The 19,839-nt window shown below is 40.9% G+C and overlaps 1 protein-coding gene across 6 annotated transcripts in view; it reads right to left on the bottom strand.

Moving 5' to 3' along the window:
* Positions 1–19,839, bottom strand: part of wizb (WIZ zinc finger b) — a 63,155-nt gene that overhangs the window by 31,074 nt on the left and 12,242 nt on the right. For all 6 annotated transcript variants that reach the window (XR_015851286.1, XM_088343519.1, XM_088343528.1 and 3 more), the window contains exons 4-8: positions 19,697–19,772; positions 18,286–18,431; positions 16,943–18,196; positions 16,433–16,876; positions 4,899–5,279 (exon numbers count right to left, since the gene is read on the bottom strand). Coding sequence is in view for 5 of the 6 variants with exons in the window: in XM_088343519.1 (XP_088199645.1) it covers positions 4,899–5,279; positions 16,433–16,876; positions 16,943–18,196; positions 18,286–18,431; positions 19,697–19,772 (2,301 nt within the window). In the remaining variant the exon portion in view is untranslated. The remainder of the gene's footprint in view (positions 1–4,898; positions 5,280–16,432; positions 16,877–16,942; positions 18,197–18,285; positions 18,432–19,696; positions 19,773–19,839) is intronic.

Genomic DNA, 19,839 nt, shown 5'->3' with positions numbered 1-19,839 from the left:
ACACAGTAAATGTGTTTTTGTTGCCTATTTTGCAATGTTGCCTATTGTGCACTACATTATGTTGCCTATTATGTTGCCTATTTTGCACTACTGCATATTGCACTAATACAATCCCATACTGTAAGTTAACACCCAATGTAAATATCTTCTACCTCTACATGCCCACACTTTCCTGTGTAAATATTGTGTAAATTATCTTTCCATCTTGTTAAATTGTTTTTTATCCTCACAGTAAAATGTGAGACTGGAGTGCCACGTCCAATTTCGTTGTTGCAATATGTTCAACCCATTTTGTAACAATGATAATAAAGGTATATTCTATTCTATTCCATTCTATTCTTTTAAAAGTCTGTTATTCTACTTTTTTATGATAACATGGATTTTTTTTAATCTGTCGAAAATTTTTAATTTTTTTTATGTCGATTAAAAGTATTCACTTTTTAGTGCAACGTCAAATAAACTTCAAAATACAAGGATAAACTATCCGTTCAAAAAAAAGCAAAACACACCCCTAAAAACAGTGGAAACAGTGCTGAGCAAAATAAATAGGAGTGATAATAGTTGTGCCCCCGTGCAAGAAAACGGTAAAAGTAGGAAAAGACATGTTTCAAATACAGTCAAAATGACTGCCCAAATCTCCAAAAACATGCAAAAAAGAAGAGTTTGTTCGAGTGCGTCTAAGACATGCACGTACTCATTTATGATCTGACCTAGGCTGCGATCATAACTTTAAGCCAGGAGATAGCGGCAAAGAACAACTTGTTCAAATTGCGGACAGCACCTTTGGGATTGTTGAGGCTCATTTTAACTGTCTTTTGTTGTAAATAATAGTTTGAAAACAAGGTGCAAGCAGAGTTCTTTTGTGAAAATGCAACTAAATATTGCATATGAGAAGGATACAGATATATTTAGGGTGTGCGCTATGTGTGCAAAGATTTGCGTAATCCCTACAGTTTACCAAAACAAAATGCACTGTGTGCTTGGCTGTTTTTTTTTTTTTTGTTACAGTTTGTTCTGTGGATTTTCATCATAAAGTGTCTTACCAGTAAACATAGATTGTTTAATACGTTTACATATAAAAGATTCCTTAGAGATGTCAAGCCAAACTGTGGTCTGTTGGTGTAACACTGTGACTTGAATGAATGAATGAATGAAAACTTTTATTTCGAATATAAAAATAAAAACCTAATACATTTTCTGCACCGCTTATCCTCAGTAGGGTCGCGGGGGTGCTGGAGCCCATCCTAGCTATCTTCGGACAGTGGGCAGGGGACACCCTGAACTGGTTGCCAGCCAGTCGCAGGGCAAACACATACAGTGAAGAAAATAAGTATTTGAACACCCTGCTATTTTGCTATTTCTCCCACTTAGAAGTCACGCAGGGGTCTAAAATTTTCATCGTAGGTGCATGTCCACTCTGAGATAGATATATTAAAAAGAAAAATCCAGAAATCACAATGCATGATTTTTTAACAATTTATTTGTGTGCTACAGCTGCAAATAAGTATTTGAACACCTGTGTATCATCTAGAATTTTGACCCTGAAAGACCAGCTAGTTCCCCCATTAGAAGTCCACCTGCACTCCATGTATCATGCTGAATCAGATGCACCTGTTTGAGGTTGTTAGCTGCATAAAGACACCTGTCCACTCTATACAATCAGTAAGACTTTAACTTGTAACATGGCGAAGAACAAAGCGTTCCAAAGACACCAGAGACAAAATTGTACACCTCCACAAGGCAGGAAAGGGCTACGGAGCAATTGCCAAGCAGCTTGGTTAAAAAAGGTCCACTGTTGGAGCAATCTCATTCGGAGTGGAGCACCATGCAAGATATCACCTTGTGGCTTCTCAATGATTCCAAGAAAGGTGAGGAATCAGCCCGGAAATACAGCACGTGAGATGTTCAATGACCTGAAAAGAGTTGGGACCACCGCTTTCAAGGTTACTGTGGGTAATACACTAAGCAGGCATGATTTGAAATCATGCATAGCACGAAAGGTTCCCCTGCTTAAACCAGCACATGTCAAGGCCTGTCCTAAATTTGCATATGACCATTTGAATGATAGAGAGGAGTCATGGGAGAAGGTTTTGTGGTCAAATGTGACCAAAATGGACAATTTTGGACATAATTCCACTAAGAATGTGTGGAGGAAGAGGAATGAAGAGAACAATCCGAAGAACATGGGGGTGGTAGCATCATGCTTTGGGGGTATTTTTCTGCACATGGGACAGGACAAGTGCACTACATTAAAGAGAGGGGATTAGGGCAGTGTATTATGAGATATTGGGGAACAACCTCCTTCCCTCAGTCAGAGCGTTGAAGATGGGTCATGGCTGGGTCTTTCAACAACGACCCGAAGCACACAGCCAGGAAAACCAAGGAGTGGCTTCATAACAAGCATATACAAGTTCTAGCATGACCCAACCAGTCTCCAGACCTGAACCCAATTGGAAATCTTTGGAGGGAGCTGAAGATTCGTGTTTCACAGTGACAACCACAAAACCTGAATAACCTAGACAAGATCTGTGTGGAGGATTGGGACAAGATCCCTCCTGCAGTGTGTGTAAACCCGGTGAAAACTACAGGGAACATTTAGCCATTTGTAATAGCAAACAAAGGCTACTGTATAAAATATTAACATTCATTTTCTCAGGTGTTCAAATACTTATTTGCAGCTTATCACACAAATAAATTGTTAAAAAAAAATCATGCATTGTGATTTCTGGATTTTTCTTTTGAGTTTATCTCTCTCACAGTGGACACGCACCTACGTTGAAAATTTCAGAGCCCTCCATAATTTTTAAAGGGAGAAATAGTAAAATAGCAGGGTGTTCAAATACTTATTTTCTTCACTGTATTTTGGACCCAACAATTTCTTCCTATTGTGTTAGGGCTTCGCATACAGTAAAATGGGAAAGTCACAGAGTAGATTGCTATGGTCCTCATCTCTGAGCCAGATGTACTCAAGAAAAGAGCCATATCAGGCTTGTGGGCCATACATTCACGATCCCTGATCTACTAAGACAACCACCAAGATTCCAATTTTTTTTAGAATAATTGATTTATCTCACAGAAATAGTCAAAAGCATTTTTATTTACATTTCAAATAGGTTTGACCTCGTACAAAATCTACAATTAGAAGTGAATCTTCAGGTTTTGACGGAATAAGCCAGATTACCCAGAAGAATCTTCAAAATAAATTAGGGGAATGAAAACATTTATGCATACTTGCCTTTTCTCTTTTGTACCCTTTCTACACCACAGTCAATCACAAAATAGTTTTACTGCCACATAAACAAATGAAAACAATTGCCCTTGCCCTTTGATCACATATGTTATTATAAACAGTGTTCGGAGTAACACGTTAAAAAAGAAAGTGTTCCTAGAACGCAATTAATATAGAATTCATGCTTTTGTTACCTCTCGGCTTGATGACTGGAATTTATTGCTCTCTGGTCCCCATATGTTTGGAATCAAAAGTTGGCAACGGGTTCAAAATGGGGTAGAGACTCTTTTGACTGGGACAAGAAAGTTTGATCATATCATAATTATTATATCATAACTTTAGACTAACTTGCACTGGCTCCCTGTTTGGGTAACATGTGATCTGTTACTAACGTACAAAAGTTTGAATGGACTTGCCCTCTCTTATCTATCTGATGTAATTTCCCCCTTGTGTTCCTGCGTGGAGCCTCTGCTCAGAAAAGGCTGGTCTACTTGTGACTCCAAGAACCAAGAAGAAATCTGCAGGCTCGAGAACATTCTCCATTTGAGCCCCGGTGCCTTTCTTCCTCCTGAAATAAGATCTGAAACCTCAATGGAAGTTTTAAAATCTAGCCAAAAGACACACTATTATTCTATTTTCTTTTCTTAGTCCAAATTTAAAAGCAACCCAGGAAAACAGTAGAGTCATCATCCTGGTGGACAAGAATAGTACAAGAACCGTATGTCTCGCCACAACACATGATGAAAAAAAAAAGAAAAACAGGTCTACAGTATTAAAAATAATGGAGCTGTCAGAATTTGTTTAAAAATGTCTGTTGCTCATGATATGTTATAGTAATCATTTTTATTACTACTAAAATAATGTATGAATTATAGAGGCCAGACAGATGACTTATCTTAAAAAAACTCCACTTGTTGGCTAATTGGTAGAGACAATAGAAAGACTGATTTATTGTGATTGCTCTGTACATCCAGCCAAAGCCATTTTCAACTATCTAGATAACTCCTAGATTGTCATCCATCTATTTATTCAATAGCTAGAGTTTACTCTGTTAAGGGTCTGAGAAAAGTCGGCGTTTGTCACAACTGAGTTTTGAGCTGAATTGTGAAATTCCCTGCTGTATTTTGTAGAAGTAAATGGAAGGAGACCAAGAGGAAGGCCGCGATTGACGCGGATGGATGGTGTTATGAGTGCACTGCAGGAAAGAGGTCTAAATATAGTGGAAGCTAGAGCTCTTGTTGGTGATAGGAATGAGCGGAGAGGTGTTGTAAAAGGATAGTGGGATGTTTAGACCTGTTCCAAGGGATGGGCAGGGCACCTGTATGATGCGGCAGGGGTAAACCAGTGAAAGCTGTCGGGCCCTGCTGTTGAGCAGAAGAGTGTGTTGTGTCACCCTGACCCGAGTGACATGGCCGCTTTCTTGTGTTCCGTTTCATCTGGAGGGACGAAAGCATGACCAACTTGGATGCCGAGGTGCTTTTGGGTGTTTGGGCATTTGGGTTAGCCATGGACAATTTTTTTGAGTTGTTTGCTACTTTTTGCCTTTTTTATTTTCTTTGTTTTTGTGTATGTGTTTGTCTTGCTGTTGGTCACCCCTCTCAAAGGATATGACGGGTAGATAGATAGATAGAATTTTGTCTTACAATGCATTCAAATCGAGAAAACATACCTTGTTTAACATTATCCTCCTCATTCAAAGGGCCAGGAGATCCAGACGACAGAGAAACAGGAGAAGCGGCTGTTATCCTCCTCTCACTTGTTTCCTCTTCCATCTTAACCTCAATGATCTCGTCCTCCTCCTCTTCTTCGTCGTCATCCTCGTGAATGGACAAGGTGGTGCGTGGAGGAGCTGTGGGGATAACAAGGTCCGGTCTTCTGGAGAACAATTTTCTCAGGATGTGGATGGGCGAGATGGTAACATCCCAGTTCGTGATGCCGAAGTCCCGCAGGTGCGCCCGAGCATGGCTGGACAGGCCGGCACGTGTGTCGAAGCCGGCGCTACAGAACTCGCAGTGCATCACACTGAACATGGACGGATCAAAGTTGGCCACTGTGGGAGGGGGGGAAACAGACTTTAAGTTGCAGGCATCAGACTCAATACGCATAAATATTGAGAATTAAGAATTAATAAAGAATTAAGTATGGTGGCTGAATGACTGGACACTCATAAGCACTTTTCTCCTTTCTAAAACACAACATGAAGTCAGCTATTGAAGCTAAGATATACCCATGCAGGCTTTTATGATGGCACACCTCTTCAAAGCTATTTTTATTTAGGTTTTTTTTCTTCCTTCTAAAAGTGTATACATTGTGTAAAATGACCCAAGATGTCCTGGTAACGAGAGTAAGGTAAACTCGGCCATTCTTTTTTTCTGTTTTCATTTTGATTTTGACTGTCATGTTCTGAAAGGAGGAAAAAACAAAATGCCAACAACTATATCATATACATTCATCCATCCATTATCTGCACCGCTTATCCTCAGTAGGGTCACGGGGGCTGCCGGAGCCCATCTTTGGGCAGTGGGCAGGGGACACCCCGAACTGGTTGCCAGCCAGTCACAGAGCACACAGGGACAGACAATTCACTCGCTCATTCACACCTAGGGACAACTTTTGACCGGCCAATTAAACTGACATGCATGTTTTTGGAATGTGGGAGGAAACCGTAGTGCCCGGAGGAAACCCACGCAAGCACGGGGAGAACATGCAAACTCCGCACAGGAAGGTTGGTAGCTGGATTTGAACCCATTACCTCAGAACTGTGCCGCACATGCGCTAACCACGCGCTATCATATTTCAAATGAATACTTCAGTGCTTTTACTTCACGTTGGAGATGTAATTTGCAATGATTAATACTGCTATTAAATTTAAAACACATTTACTTTTCAAATGTATTTTCCCCCTACATTACCGTTACTGCAATTGAAAAGTTAAGAGAACATATATTTCTTACTCATAGTATTTCATGTTCGAAAACGTAAATCGGTGATTATTGTTACTTATTTTTGTGTTTGAAATCTAATACTACAATAAAAAAAATAAAAAAAATTAATGATATGTGGAGTTCCAATTTAACCCAAATAAATTAATTTAGAATAGAATAAGTCTTTATTGTCATTGATAACAGCATAGCTAACATTGTGTAAAAGATTAGACATGGCCCCACAGGTTAAACATGGAATAAGACTTAGAGTAAATAGTCAAATTGGCACGTTCCTGCACTCAGGGTCCTGTGCCTCTATAGGTTCCCTTTGTAGTTTTCTCTCTCTCAACTAGGCCTGGAACTATTTTAATAATCGAAGAATCCGTCAATTATTTTTTACATGAATCAGATTTTTTTTTTTTTTAAACACTTTTCATTTCCTCCTTTGTTCAAATACAGATGTTCCCCTTCTTATGACCATTCGACTTACTATAAAACGGTAGACGCAAATTTTTCTTTTGGGATGTCAAATAATATCCGTACATTGCTGTTCGTTAGATTTTGTATTATGTGCACCTTTTTCCAAGTACAGGACATTACTGTAGTGCCTCTTTCCGCCGCTACCGGCGTGTGGCGCTGTGAGAGATCACCCAGCATCCACCCCGAGGAACAAATCTGGCTTCTGCTTCCTAGTTAATCTATTAACACACTGCACTTTATCTCTAGCGTAAAAAGAACTTTCGATATGTTTGGTGTAAAGTGTAAAAAAGAGGCAATCTGTTTCTTTTGAAATGAAAGTGGAAAAAGAAAGCTTGATGCGGTTGAGAAAATGGTTGGATCACTTTTTATCGTCCACTCTACCACGGCGGAGGACCTCTTGAAGCTTATCTTCTCAGAGTAACACTAAACTTTATCTTTATAGGGCATATTATTTGATGAAATGTTTATTTTTTTTTGTATAAAACAATACAGGTTACTTTTCCGAGCCTTAAACATACTTATAAACACATTAAACATACGAAATAAAGCACTGAATCAACTTACGAATAAATTCATCACACGAACGATTGTCCGTAAGTAATAAGTAATAGAGTAAGTAAGTCTTTCGTAAGTTGGGCAACGTCTGTAAATCCAAGTGTTTCTCAAATAACTTGAAAACAATAATGCATACAAATGCATACTTAACACCTGCAAATATGTAAGATATTTTTTTATAAAGTGCAAAAAAAAGAATATATCAGAGTACAATGCAAGAACTTAGTTGGATGTCATCTTATTGCACATTGTACATCGTACATTGTTTTTATACAGCACTTTGAGTTTCAGTTCGGGATGTGAAAAGTACTATACTGTATACATTTTGATTTGAATCAAGATCAATGTTTCCCAACGTGTGGGTTGGGACCTAAAAGTGGGTTGCTGACCTCTTTTCAGTGGGTCACGGGGCTTTGCTTTGTCAAAATAATGTTAAGAGGATAGATTATAACTGAGGGTCATTCAAACCCCTTAACAATAGATGGTGATAATTCCTTGCAAATACGAGTTGACACCCGCATTTTACATGACAGAAAAAGACAGATAAAGTTTGTTTACCCATGTTGAAGCCAAATGCAGATATGGTGGTGATTATATAAGCTCTGGATTTTATTATCTCGAAAACAAAGTCACAGAAGTGAAGTGATATGGATTTCATTGAAATGCAGCCAATTGGGGAATACCGTCTTATTACTTGAAGTTGTTTGGTTTTGCTATTCTTCCACCACTGCTTTGAAATGCACATTAAAATTAGATGTGGATTTTTTTTGTTGATTTGTATCGCAGCTTGCAATGATGGTAGGATGGTGGGTCTTGAAGACACAACAGTTCAGAATCACTGATCATTTTCTAGACCAAAAGTGCAAAGTGCACAACAAAGGGGAAATTCAAAGCAATTCAATGTATTATTTGCGTTGAATTAACATGCTGAGTGCTGTATAAATAGCGACAAATCTATGACAAATTTGAATGCCAACGCTTTTAAAAATCTATTTTAACGATGAGTTGTTGCAGCCCTACTTTTAGTATTACCTTATTTGGCCACACACTTCCGGGTTCAATTTTCCTCACAGCTGCTGTCCCCATTTCCCTCCTAGCCAATAAGTGACTCTCCCTAGTCACGATATAAACTCTCTATCCCCTTGGCTCTGAGCTAGTTTGAGGTTTTCCATGTCATATCCTCATGTCCAAAGCACTCCTATGTCATTCCAGTGTACTGAACCCTTGCCTGCCTTCACCGGTCACGAGTACAGCCTGACGAAATTAGCACTGTCGTCTCGGCTGCTTGGGTTTAATGGAACACCGACCTCTCGCCTGCCTCTTTGATCACAATTGTTGCTTCGCTAACCGACTTCCCATGTATTGAACAGATCCTGGATATAAGACCACACGCTTCTCGACTAATCTGTTTCTGCACTTTGCTTCCGCACCCTCCTTAGTGGATTTTTGTTGAAAATATTCATATTTAAGTGACTGTCCAGAGTCGTAAACAGATTAAAAGCAAAATACTTCCAAATAAAAATAAAAAATGAATACTCATGTATGTGTACATAAGCAAAAAGCTGTAAGCCACTGTGCGCATTTCAAGCAAAACTAAATAGTTCCTTAAGTTTGCTGCTCACCTTAATTTAAAAAAAGGTTTGAAACCCCCTATTACAGCACTTTTATGACTTTGACAATTTCACTGACATTATTGTTATGTATATATATCTCTACCCCGGTCATATCCCTCGAGAGGGGTGACAACAAGACAAACACATGCACAATAACAAAGAAAAAGGAAAAAGTAGCAAAAAACAAGAAAAATTTGACCATGGCCAACCCAAATGCCCAAACACCCAAACAAGTTAAGCACCTCAGCACCCAAGTTGGTCATGCTTTTGTCCCTCCAGATGAAACAGGACACAAGAAAGCGGCCATGTCACTCGGGTCAGGGTGACAAAACACACTCTTCAGATCAACAGCAGCGCCTGACAGTTTTCACTGGTTTATCCCTGCCGCATCATACAGGTGCCCTGCTCTTCCCCTAGAATGTGTCCAAATATCCCACTATCCTTTCACAACACCTCTCCGCTCATTCCTATCACCAACAAGGGGTCTCGCTTCCACTGCATTTAGACCTCTTTCCTCCAGTACACTCATAACACCATCCATCCACGTTAGGGTGGTCCTTATTTTTCGACTTTTAAAATTTCATGCTCTGACCCCTTGAATATGTTCCAATATATACAAAACGTAATTAGGCAAAGTTTCATCAAAATCAAAGGATATTTAGAGGTCGCTCAAGGCCTCTGAAATTTTGGTATGAAAAATAAGGATTTTTCGCACATTATATCAGACCTAGTGTACAAAGTTACTGGCACAATAAATAATTGTTCAATAATAAAACTGCATAATTACATGTCAACGAAATACTTATCTGACCACACCAGTAAATAATTTTGACTGTCTTTCGGAACAATTGTCACAAAATGGATTGGGATTATTGTGGCATTCGTTTTGACTGGCTTTCTATTATCGATTAGTATCACAGTGCCTTAGTGGTTTCAGATATTCACCACACTGAGTTCTGATTGTCAAACGTGTCACAAAAATCAAGATGGCTTCATCGAAGAGATCAAAAAAATATCTTCTGCCTCATGAAGAGGATATAACAGGGTGTAAACTACCTTCGATTCAACAAGTTTTGGGTTATTTTTTGTATCGACACATCGAATGCAAAGAGACTATCAGAGTTGCAGCAACAGCCACTGTAGAGAAATTGACATATTTCTGGCTCAGAGCACGGATTCCTGTACGTCACACACAAGACATGGTGAAAAAAGTTGAGAAACTATTTGCTGAGTGGCAGGGACTAAAAAAGAATTCAACTCGTGAAACAGAGACACAGAGAAAAAAGGAGAATGCGTTCAAAGCCAACTTCAACAACCTGTTTGATGTGGCACATGCTGAAGCCTTGACTCTAATTAAGATGGAAGAAGACCGCGAGTTTCTTTTGGCACAGAGAGAAGATGGACGACGTGGCTCGATGACATCGGTAGACAAGGTCCTTGAGAAAAAAGAAAAAGCCACACAGAAGAGACAATATAAAGAGGAAACCAGAAAGCGTAGATCCGATCAAGAAATTGAGGCGATGAGTCAATCAGTGACATTGGAGGGCAGCAGTGAAACTTCGGATGAGGAGGAGTCTGGCAACTTTTCTCCAGACAGCGTTGCCTGCAGTAGCTCAACTTCCGATACCAACCAATCTAAAAGAGGCAGAAAGCAAATCATCTCCCCAGAGCTGTCGTCTAGTCTGGATCGAACCGGTATTTCCGATAGGAAAGCAATGCTTCTTGTCAGTGAGACAGCAAAGAGTTTGGGACATGATCTCTCAGAATTCTCTTTAAATCGAAGCTCAATTCGGCGACAGCGGCATGAACACAGAAAAACACAGGCCACAGCTATTAAGCATGCCTTTGATCCAAAAGCTCAACTGGTTGTTCACTGGGATGGTAAACTTCTTCGTGATTTGACTGGCTCCGAGAAGGTAGATCGGCTACCAGTTTTAGTGTCTGGACCTGGAATTTCACAACTCTTGGCTGTACCGAAACTTGGATCTGGCACGGGACAGGAACAGGCTCGTGCTGTGACAGACACCTTAAATCAGTGGGGTATATCTGATCAGGTGAAGGTTATGTGCTTCGACACAACCAGTTCCAACACCGGTCGCCAATCCGGAGCTTGCGTGCTTTTGGAGCAGATGCTTGGCCGTGACCTGATGCACTTGGGATGCCGTCACCATGTCATGGAGCTTATTGCAGGTTGTGCATTTTGGACGTGCATGGGATCGTCTTCCAGTCCAGAAATCCAAATCTTCAAGCGATTTAAAACGCAATGGAGCTTCATCGACTCCAGTGACTTTCAGAATGCAAACAGTGATGAGTACACCAGACAGAACATCGCAGATGTTAGAGACAGCCTCAACGGTTTCATTTCTGAAACCCTTCAAGCGAACCAACCAAGAGACGACTACCGGGAGTTGCTCGAGCTTGTCCTTGTCTATCTCGGAGGCATACCTGAGCGAGAAGTGAAGTTTATGGCACCAGGGGCGATGCATCAGGCGAGATGGATGGCCAAGGTGATATATTCATTCAAGGTGTGGATGTTTCGACACCAGTTTCGACTGACTGCCCGTGAGGAAAAAGGTCTTCGTGACGTGTGTCTTTTCTATGCTAGGATATATGTTAAGGCTTGGTTCCTGTGTCCTGTGGCAGCCAGTGCTCCTCGCCATGATCTCGCTTTTCTAAAGGACCTGGTGAACTATGGGAACATCAACAAAGCCATCTCTCAAGCGACAAGCAAAAAGTTTGCAACTCATCTCTGGTATCTTTCTGAAGTCCTTGTTGGCTTGTCCCTTTTTGATTCCGACGTATCGCATGAAACGAAAACTGACATCTCGAGTGCCATGAAGTCAACCCCAGGAGCGGAAGAACCAGAAGTTAAAGGCCAGGTGGATCTGAAGTGCGTCAATGACAAGAAACTCGCAGATTTTGCAACCACTAATACCATCAAGCTGCTGCAGCTTCTCGAGATCTCCACCAGCTTCTTGGATGCAGAACCGACCACATGGAATGGCCGCATTGATTATAGAGAGGCATGTGACAAGGTGAAAGCATTGTCTGTCATCAATGACCACGCAGAGCGAGGCGTCGCACTGATTCAAAACTTCAATGGTCGTCTCACCCACAATGAAGAACAATTACAGTACCTGTTACTGGTGGTTGCAGAACATCGCAAAAGGTTCCCGAATACTCAAAAACAGACCATCGTGAAACAGAAATGAACACTTTGTGAACATACAAAACATTTGATGATAGGCTATGTTACAATGATAAACTTAATGATTCGTTGAGGTAATTGCTGAACTGAGAGCAAACGCATTGTTTTTCCAAAGACAATCGGCCTGTTTTATGTGAACTCTGAACTGGTGATTTGGAAATTATTATTCGACTATTACTCGGTAGACTGTTTGGTGTTGGCTTGGTTCTATTTTCACTTATCATATTGTTTTTGTATTGTATGCACATCAAACTGTAAGATCTGTTTTCACACTGTTTTGCATAATGCACATGATCTGTGTTGGTGAAGTTGCAAATTTAGTTCATTTTATTGACGCCCAAATTTGGATGTTATTTGGAAATGCCGATCACACACAGTGAATGAAACCTCGAAAGGGTGGTGGCTGTTGAGGTAAAAATAAATACAATATTGTTATATTTACTTGTAACTTTTCTTGTGTTACAATTATAAGCAATGGACTGAAATTGGATGTTCTAAAACGCCGTACACATAGGGTTAAGATTTCAGTTTTTTCTCGAAAATTGCCAAAATTTTACCATTTTGGGAAATTTCAAAGTCGTTGAGCTACCTCTAAATATTATCCAAATTGTTAAAAATTGCACACAGTGTGTTTTTATCGATATAAGAACATATGCGGGGGTCAGAGCCCAATATTTCCCCCAAAAAAATTTCGACCCCCATTAAGGACCACCCTAATCCACGTCAATCGTTGCCTTCCATTTACTTCTGCTCTGTAGATCCTTTTTAACATTCGCTCCTCATCCATCCTCCATGTGTCCAAACCAACAAAGTACTCTCATATCCACATGCTTGCTCAGTTCCACTACAACTCCAGTTCTGTCTCTCAAAATTTCATTTCTCAATGTATCCAATCTTGTTACCCCTAACATACTCCTCAAACACTTCATCTCACAAACATTTAATTTCCTTCTCAAATCTGCCTTCACGTTTCAAGTCTCACACGCACCATACAACACAGTCATCACAATAACACTGTAATACAGTCCTTTGTTTACTTCCATACTCACACTCTTGTTACTCATCACTCTCCTCAAAGCACCCAAAACTCTGCTTCCTTGATTCACTCTATGCAACATCTCGCACTCCATTCCACCAACTGCAGCCATATCACAACCTAAGTACCTAAAGCTTTCAACTTCTTCCAGCACCTGTCCATTCAACCTTATTTCCAACACCATGCCCGCTTCATCCCGTGAACACTTCATCACCCTCCTCATCCCAACATTCACACATAACTTACGCTTATCACACACTATTCCAAACTCCATAACCAAACTTCTCAATGATTCCTCAGAATCAGCCACAAGTGCTGTGTCATCTGCAAACAGCATCTGACTTACCTGCCACTGTTATCTATCATCTCTACCAAATACTCTTGCATTCACCTCTCTCACCACACTATCCATGTACACATTAAACAGCCATGGCGTCTCACACCAGTCAACACAGGGAACCACTCACTTGTCTCACTCCCTACTCTTACACATGCTCTGCTGTTCACAGAAAAACTCTTCAATGCTTCAAACAACTTTCCACCCACTCCATACATTAACATCACTAGCCACAACGCCTCTCTATCGACTCCTTCATATGCCTTTTCCAAGTCCATGAAAGCCAAATAAACATCCTTACCTTTTGCAAAATATTTCTCACACACCTGTCTTACTGCAAACACCTGATTCACACATCCTTTTCCTTTCTTGAAACCACTCTGCTCCTCCATCACCACTTCATCTGTTCTTCCTCTCACTCTCACAATCAAGACTCCTTCATTCAGATTCAGATTCAGATCTACTTTATTGTCATTCTAGTACACGTGTATACAGAACGAAATGTCGATGCATCTGACCCCCACAGTTTCCTTGAATGTACAGATATAAATAATGTTGTATTGTATTTTGGCTACGTGTAGTATTTTACCATAGTGCCGATAGTGCAAGAAGAGTAGCTAACCAGATGTGCAAAATGGGCAGTCAGGTTAACAAGTCAGGTACACAGTAACATTAACACTGTAACAATAACGCTGTAATTACAATAGTGCAGAGAGCAATGTGCAAGGAGTGGCAAGCTATAAAAAAAAAACTGCCAGTAGTGCAAAAGTCAGATTAGCAGCCGTTTAGATTTAAGTTAACTATATGTTAGATTGACCATTTAACAGTCTAATGGCCAGGGGGACTAGACTATTGCGGAGCCTGGTGGTCCTGCACCGCACACTGCAGTACCTCTTCCCAGAGGCTAGCAGAGTGAACAGTCCATGATGGGGGTGAGAGGGGTCCCCGGTAATGTTTTTTGCATGGGATAGGCAGTGCTTCTGGCCAATGTCCTGAATGGAGGGAAGTGTAGTCCCGATTATTTTCTCTGCTGTCCTCGTTACCCTCCTCACACTACCCCAGTCGGTAGCGCTGCAGCCTCCACACCACACAGAGATACAGCTGGTCAGGATACTCTCTATAATAATAATAATAATAATAATTTCCTTGTTTTGTCATTCTGTGTAACAATGTACACAGAACGAAATGTCGATTGCACCTGACCCGTTGTAGCGAGCCGATGCAGCCGCAGCCAACAGAGGGCGCCGCCGACCACTTTTTAAGTCTTAGGAATGACTCGGCCGGGTGCCCCTGTAGAATGTAATGAGGGAGGGTGGGGGCAGGTGGGCTCTCCTCATCCTCCGCAGGAAGTACAGGCGCTGCTGTGCCCTCTTAACCAGTGATGCAGTGTTTACGGACCAGGTGAGTTTGTTTGTAATGTGCACCCCTAGGAACTTGATACTGCTGACAACCTCCACAGCCTTGTTGTTGATGCAAAGTGGGGCATGGTTGGGCTGGTTTTTCCTAAAGTCGACAATGATCTCTTTAGTTTTGTCGACATTCAGGACCAGGCTGTTGTCCCTGCACCAGCCCACCAACTGCTCCACCTCCTCTCTGTAGGCCAGGTCGTTGTCATCCCTGATGAGGCCCACCACTGTTGTGTCGTCAGCATACTTCACGATGTGGTTTGTGGCGGACCTAGGGACGCAGTCGTGTGTCATCAAGGTGAACAGCAAGGGGCTTAGGACGCAGCCTTGGGGGGAGCCCGTGCTGAGGTAGATGACATCTGAACTGTTCTGACCTATCCGCACTGATTGGGGTCTGTCACAGAGGAAGTCCAGCAGCCAGTTCCGCAGGGGGGTGTTGAAACCCAGGAGTCTCATTTTGTCTACCAGATGTTGTGGGATGATGGTGTTGAATGCTGAACTGAAGTCCAGGAACAGCATCCGCACATGGGTGTTCTTCTCCATAGAGCTTACCCGGAGCAGGCAACAAACTGATACCTCTTAAATTTCTACATTCACATCGGCTTTACCCTTATGCAATGGCACCCCACATGCACTGTACCAATCAACAGGAACCACATCACTTAAAAAGGATTCATTCAACAAGCGTAATAACCAGTCAATCATAGCCGTGATTCAAGCATTCAGCAGTACAACCATCAAACCCAGGCGCCTTATCCCCTTTCATTTATTTCACTGCCTCTTGCACCTAACATGTTTTCACAGGCTTCACATTCAAATCACCCAATACGAGAATTCTCCCCATACCACCGATCGCCTTGACTCTCACTTCTCTCCCATCCTCCACATTCAGCAACTTCTCAAAATACTCTGCCCATCTCGTCGCGACTGCACTACCACTAACCAGCAATCTACCGTCTCTATCATTCAATTTGTGTTCCTTTGCAGACTCGCTCTTTCTTACTCTTTCCAGAACACTTTTGTCCAAAGTTCACTCCCGTTTCTCGACAGCATTCATCATTTGCTTTCCTTTTCGCTGCTTCCACTACGCTTTCACCAACTTCTTTTTCACTTTATACCTTTCATATGCATCACCACTTATCTTGCACCCACTCCTCAAAGGCACATGTCTTCTCTGCCACACCCTCTGAGGCCTCATCATTCCACCATTCACTTCCTTTCCTAATACCTTGACCAACTTTTGTCATTCCACACACTTCTTTGGCATTCCTCAACACTGCCTCTTTAAAACACTTTCATTCATTTCCACACTCTCCACTTATCTTCCACTAATCCATTCATAGACTTGCCCTATCCTCTCTTTAATTGCTCTCTCCTTTTATGCCTTATTCAACTGTGACATTTTCACCTCTTCCCTCACACTCTTTCTATAACTAGCCTTCCACAATCCATCTATTCTCAGTTTTCCTTCCACATATACATGTTCACGTTATTTTTAATAAAAAATGTGACATTTTTGACAGCAGAGATTTGAGGAATTTGGCGTTTTTCAATGACAATAACGGGAAATCTGCTCGTTTGTGTCTGTCAATGACTGGGTGGGTTTCAAGAGTTTCTTTTAACAATAGAAAAAAATATGCCAACCTTTTTTTTTCTTCTTCTGATAGGAACACCGCTTCTCAATAGCATTGACCTCCTCCGGGGATATGAAGTGGCGAACATTGTAGCTGACGCCCACACGGTTCAGGTGGCCCCTCACGTGATTAGCGAGACCGATGCCGTTATGAAATCGGTCGGGGCAGTAAGGGCATTTCCTCTCCACACTCTTCTGGGCCTCAGAGACCTCATCCATCTCTTCATCGCCTTCATTCAAGACATCCCCTGATAGGAATTGTCGAACATGCTCCTCGTCTATGTCGTCATCATCCCCTTCATCACTATCAGTCACTATATAGGGAGAGCTAATTCTGTTGCTTCTCCTCAATATAAAACCCTTTGTGTTGCTTTCCTCTTTTTGTTGATCTTCCTCATTTAAACTAGTCCTCATCTGGGAAGATATTGCATCACTTAGCTGCTCTGGACATTCATCTGCAAAAAATTAGTACAAGTTTAAATACTGCGCCATTATCATTGGTATGTGTTTTAAAGCCTCACCTGGATCAGTTCTCTCATCAAGATCCTCCCCCTTCCCAGTAAACTCCTCTTCATTTGGTCTTGACTTAAGCTTAGTTGTACTAATGAACTTCCTGTTCATACTACTTCCAAGGACTACCGGAGTTGCTACGGCATTCTCAGAGGTGTCAATTCCCTGGCGGCCTTTGGTTTCAAATGAATCCGGTAGGGATAAAGACTCAGAGAGGGAGTTAGAGTTTGAAACATGATCATAAGACTCAGAAGCAGCCTGTTCGCTGCAGGCTGAGACTGCTCCAGAGTGAGGCAGTTTTCTCTGTCTTTTTTTTACCGTTTGACAAGAGTCAAGAGTAGATGAAGGTAAAAGAAGATCAAGCGAGGAGGAACTAGATTTAAAGACAATTTTTTTTTTCCTGGTGTGTGTTTTGGTGTGATTAGCAAGCGCTTGGGAGGTTCTTGTGCTGAAGTTACACTGTGTGCAAACAAAGCACCGCCGGTGCAAAACACCACGGGGCTGAAATGTTGGTCTATAAGAAGCTAAGGGACTTTGAGGTGTGTTTGATTCAAGGGCCCCACGTTCACCATCCAAAGTTGAAACCGGACACAGAAGTGGATACGCGTCTGGCAGCTTGCGAGGATTAGGAGGGGGACTCCTATTTTGTGGCCTTTCGTGCTTCATTACAATATTGTTTTTTGCTTTAGCTTTCTCATTCATATTCAGTTTTTCAATTTCCACCAGGATCTTTTCACGCGATTCATGGTGCCTTCTCTGGTGATCTGCAAGCACGATAGAATCCTGCAAGTCCCATCCACACTCTGTACACTGAAAATGTTCTAAACCCTCATCACCAGTTTGTCGGTGCTCAATCATGTGCTCCTTTAGATGAATCTGTTTGTTAAAGTATATGCTACATTCCACACAGGTGAAAATACCCATACCATGCTCAGAACTACTGACCGCATGCTCTTCCACTTTTTCATCCCCATCTATGAACGTGATTGGTTGTTCTGTTGATCCCTTCCCAAGATCATCAAACTGGAATGATTTTCCCTTTTGATCTGGAAGTGTCAAATCAGTGTTTATTATTTTTTCTGAACTCCCGCTTGCTAGTGAGAAAGGACTGAGTAATAGTGTCTTCTTTCTGCACTTCTGGATGAGTGGAGAGTGAGCCCATGAAGGAGAATTTTCTTCTGTCTCCATGTTGTCAGTGTCCTTCCCCATCTGGCACGCATCATTTGTTTTGATTTTGCTCAGGACAACTTCGAGGCTACCTCCTACTGGTAACCAAAAGATTTTAAGGAAAAATAACCTTACAGTAAACTGTGTGGGGGGGGGGTTAAATCTTTACTGTAGTGTGTGTACTTACATTCTGTAGGGTCAAGCTGAGATGGTTTTGGTTCTTTTTTTGTGCTTTCTTGACTCTCATTGCAGATCTCCCCCAAGACAAACAGACCAGCGTCATGCTCCGAATGGTGCAATTTTTCATGTTCTTCTTTATCAATATCATCATCTCTGATAGGGAAAAAAATGCCTTATATACTTTTACTTAACATAGCTTATATAGCACATATACATTGATACTAGGGTAAGGTGATGAGCCCAAACTATAAAACCTTTATTTTGTCAGCCAGTCAGTACAATTACGATTTTGATCAAGATTAAACAAACTTTTACGTCACGAAATAAGTAATCAAAGTTTCATGTGTTGAAGAAAATGATACAATCCAAAATGTTTAGGACCTAATTAAACAAAAACGTATTACTTTTCAAAATATAGTTATTATACTAATAGTTTGTCCCTAACTTGCTTGAATAGTACAAGTCTCTGGTTAGCAACTATTATTTCATAATTAGCACCACCTAAGAATATTTCAAATTGAACACATACATTCTTAACTTCTTTTTCAAAATTTAGCAAGTTTTCAAATTGAACCAACTAATCAATGTAATTTTGATTTATTGCCAACCCCTCATTGGTACGATACAGATATAAACACCTAAACAAAAGTACTTACATTCCATACACAGTTTTAAGCAATAAGTATACTGTATATCCATGCATACTCATTAGTCTTCATTTCTAGTATACAGATACGTCACTGTATATACTATCAATGTCACACTAATGCCTTCCATGCACATGGAATAGAAGCATTGGCTTTGAATTTAATTGTGCAACAGTTGCACCAACAGGCAAAACGTCAACACATGGAAACAAACATGGAAAAAATGTCTGCAAGTGATTAATCCTTAGAAATTAATTCAATGAGAAATGATACAGTAATGTGACTTCTAATGGTTCTAACAGGAACTTACATAGTGCCACCTAGGCCACTTTTCAGAAGACTGTTTCTTTATTTTCTCTAAAATGGTGGTGCTTGATTTTGGCATAATTCAGATTCCATTTATAAGCATCCCAAGCTTGATCTAGCTTCACCAAAATGTGTGACTCAAGAAATACCTTTAGCCATTGTGAAATGGAGTATGGAGGAGACAAAGTAGTGTTTCAATTTTTACTTTTTTTTGCGTTTTGGAAACAATGTTGCTGCCCATTAATTATTTATACTGTATGTCACACCAAACATGAATAGTCATCAAAATTATACGGGTAATTTGGATTTCTGGACACCAGCTTAAAGCATTCCTCCGTGGCAGGTGCAACGAATAATGGCACTTTCAGTCCTGCTATATTTGGGGCTTTTTCCTAAATGTTTGGCAAAAAGGATTATTATTTTCATCGTTTTTAATACTACCAAACACAGCACCACCTTTCTCACCTGAATCCTGAGGAAGGAGATCCTGGGCTGTGAGCAGCCAGACCATGATGATTAGAAAAATGCTGCAGCTCCTCCTCTGACATATGACATCACAAACAAACCACATAAATTACTTCACAGCCAGACAATTAACATCCACAATC

Source organism: Urocampus carinirostris, chromosome 1 (assembly GCF_059441175.1).
Source record: "Urocampus carinirostris isolate Australia breed hairy pipefish chromosome 1, RoL_Ucar_1.0, whole genome shotgun sequence".
Classification (NCBI taxonomy): domain Eukaryota; kingdom Metazoa; phylum Chordata; class Actinopteri; order Syngnathiformes; family Syngnathidae; genus Urocampus; species Urocampus carinirostris.
The sequence above is the reverse complement of the archived record's forward strand: the minus strand, read 5'-3'. Positions and strand labels throughout refer to the sequence as shown.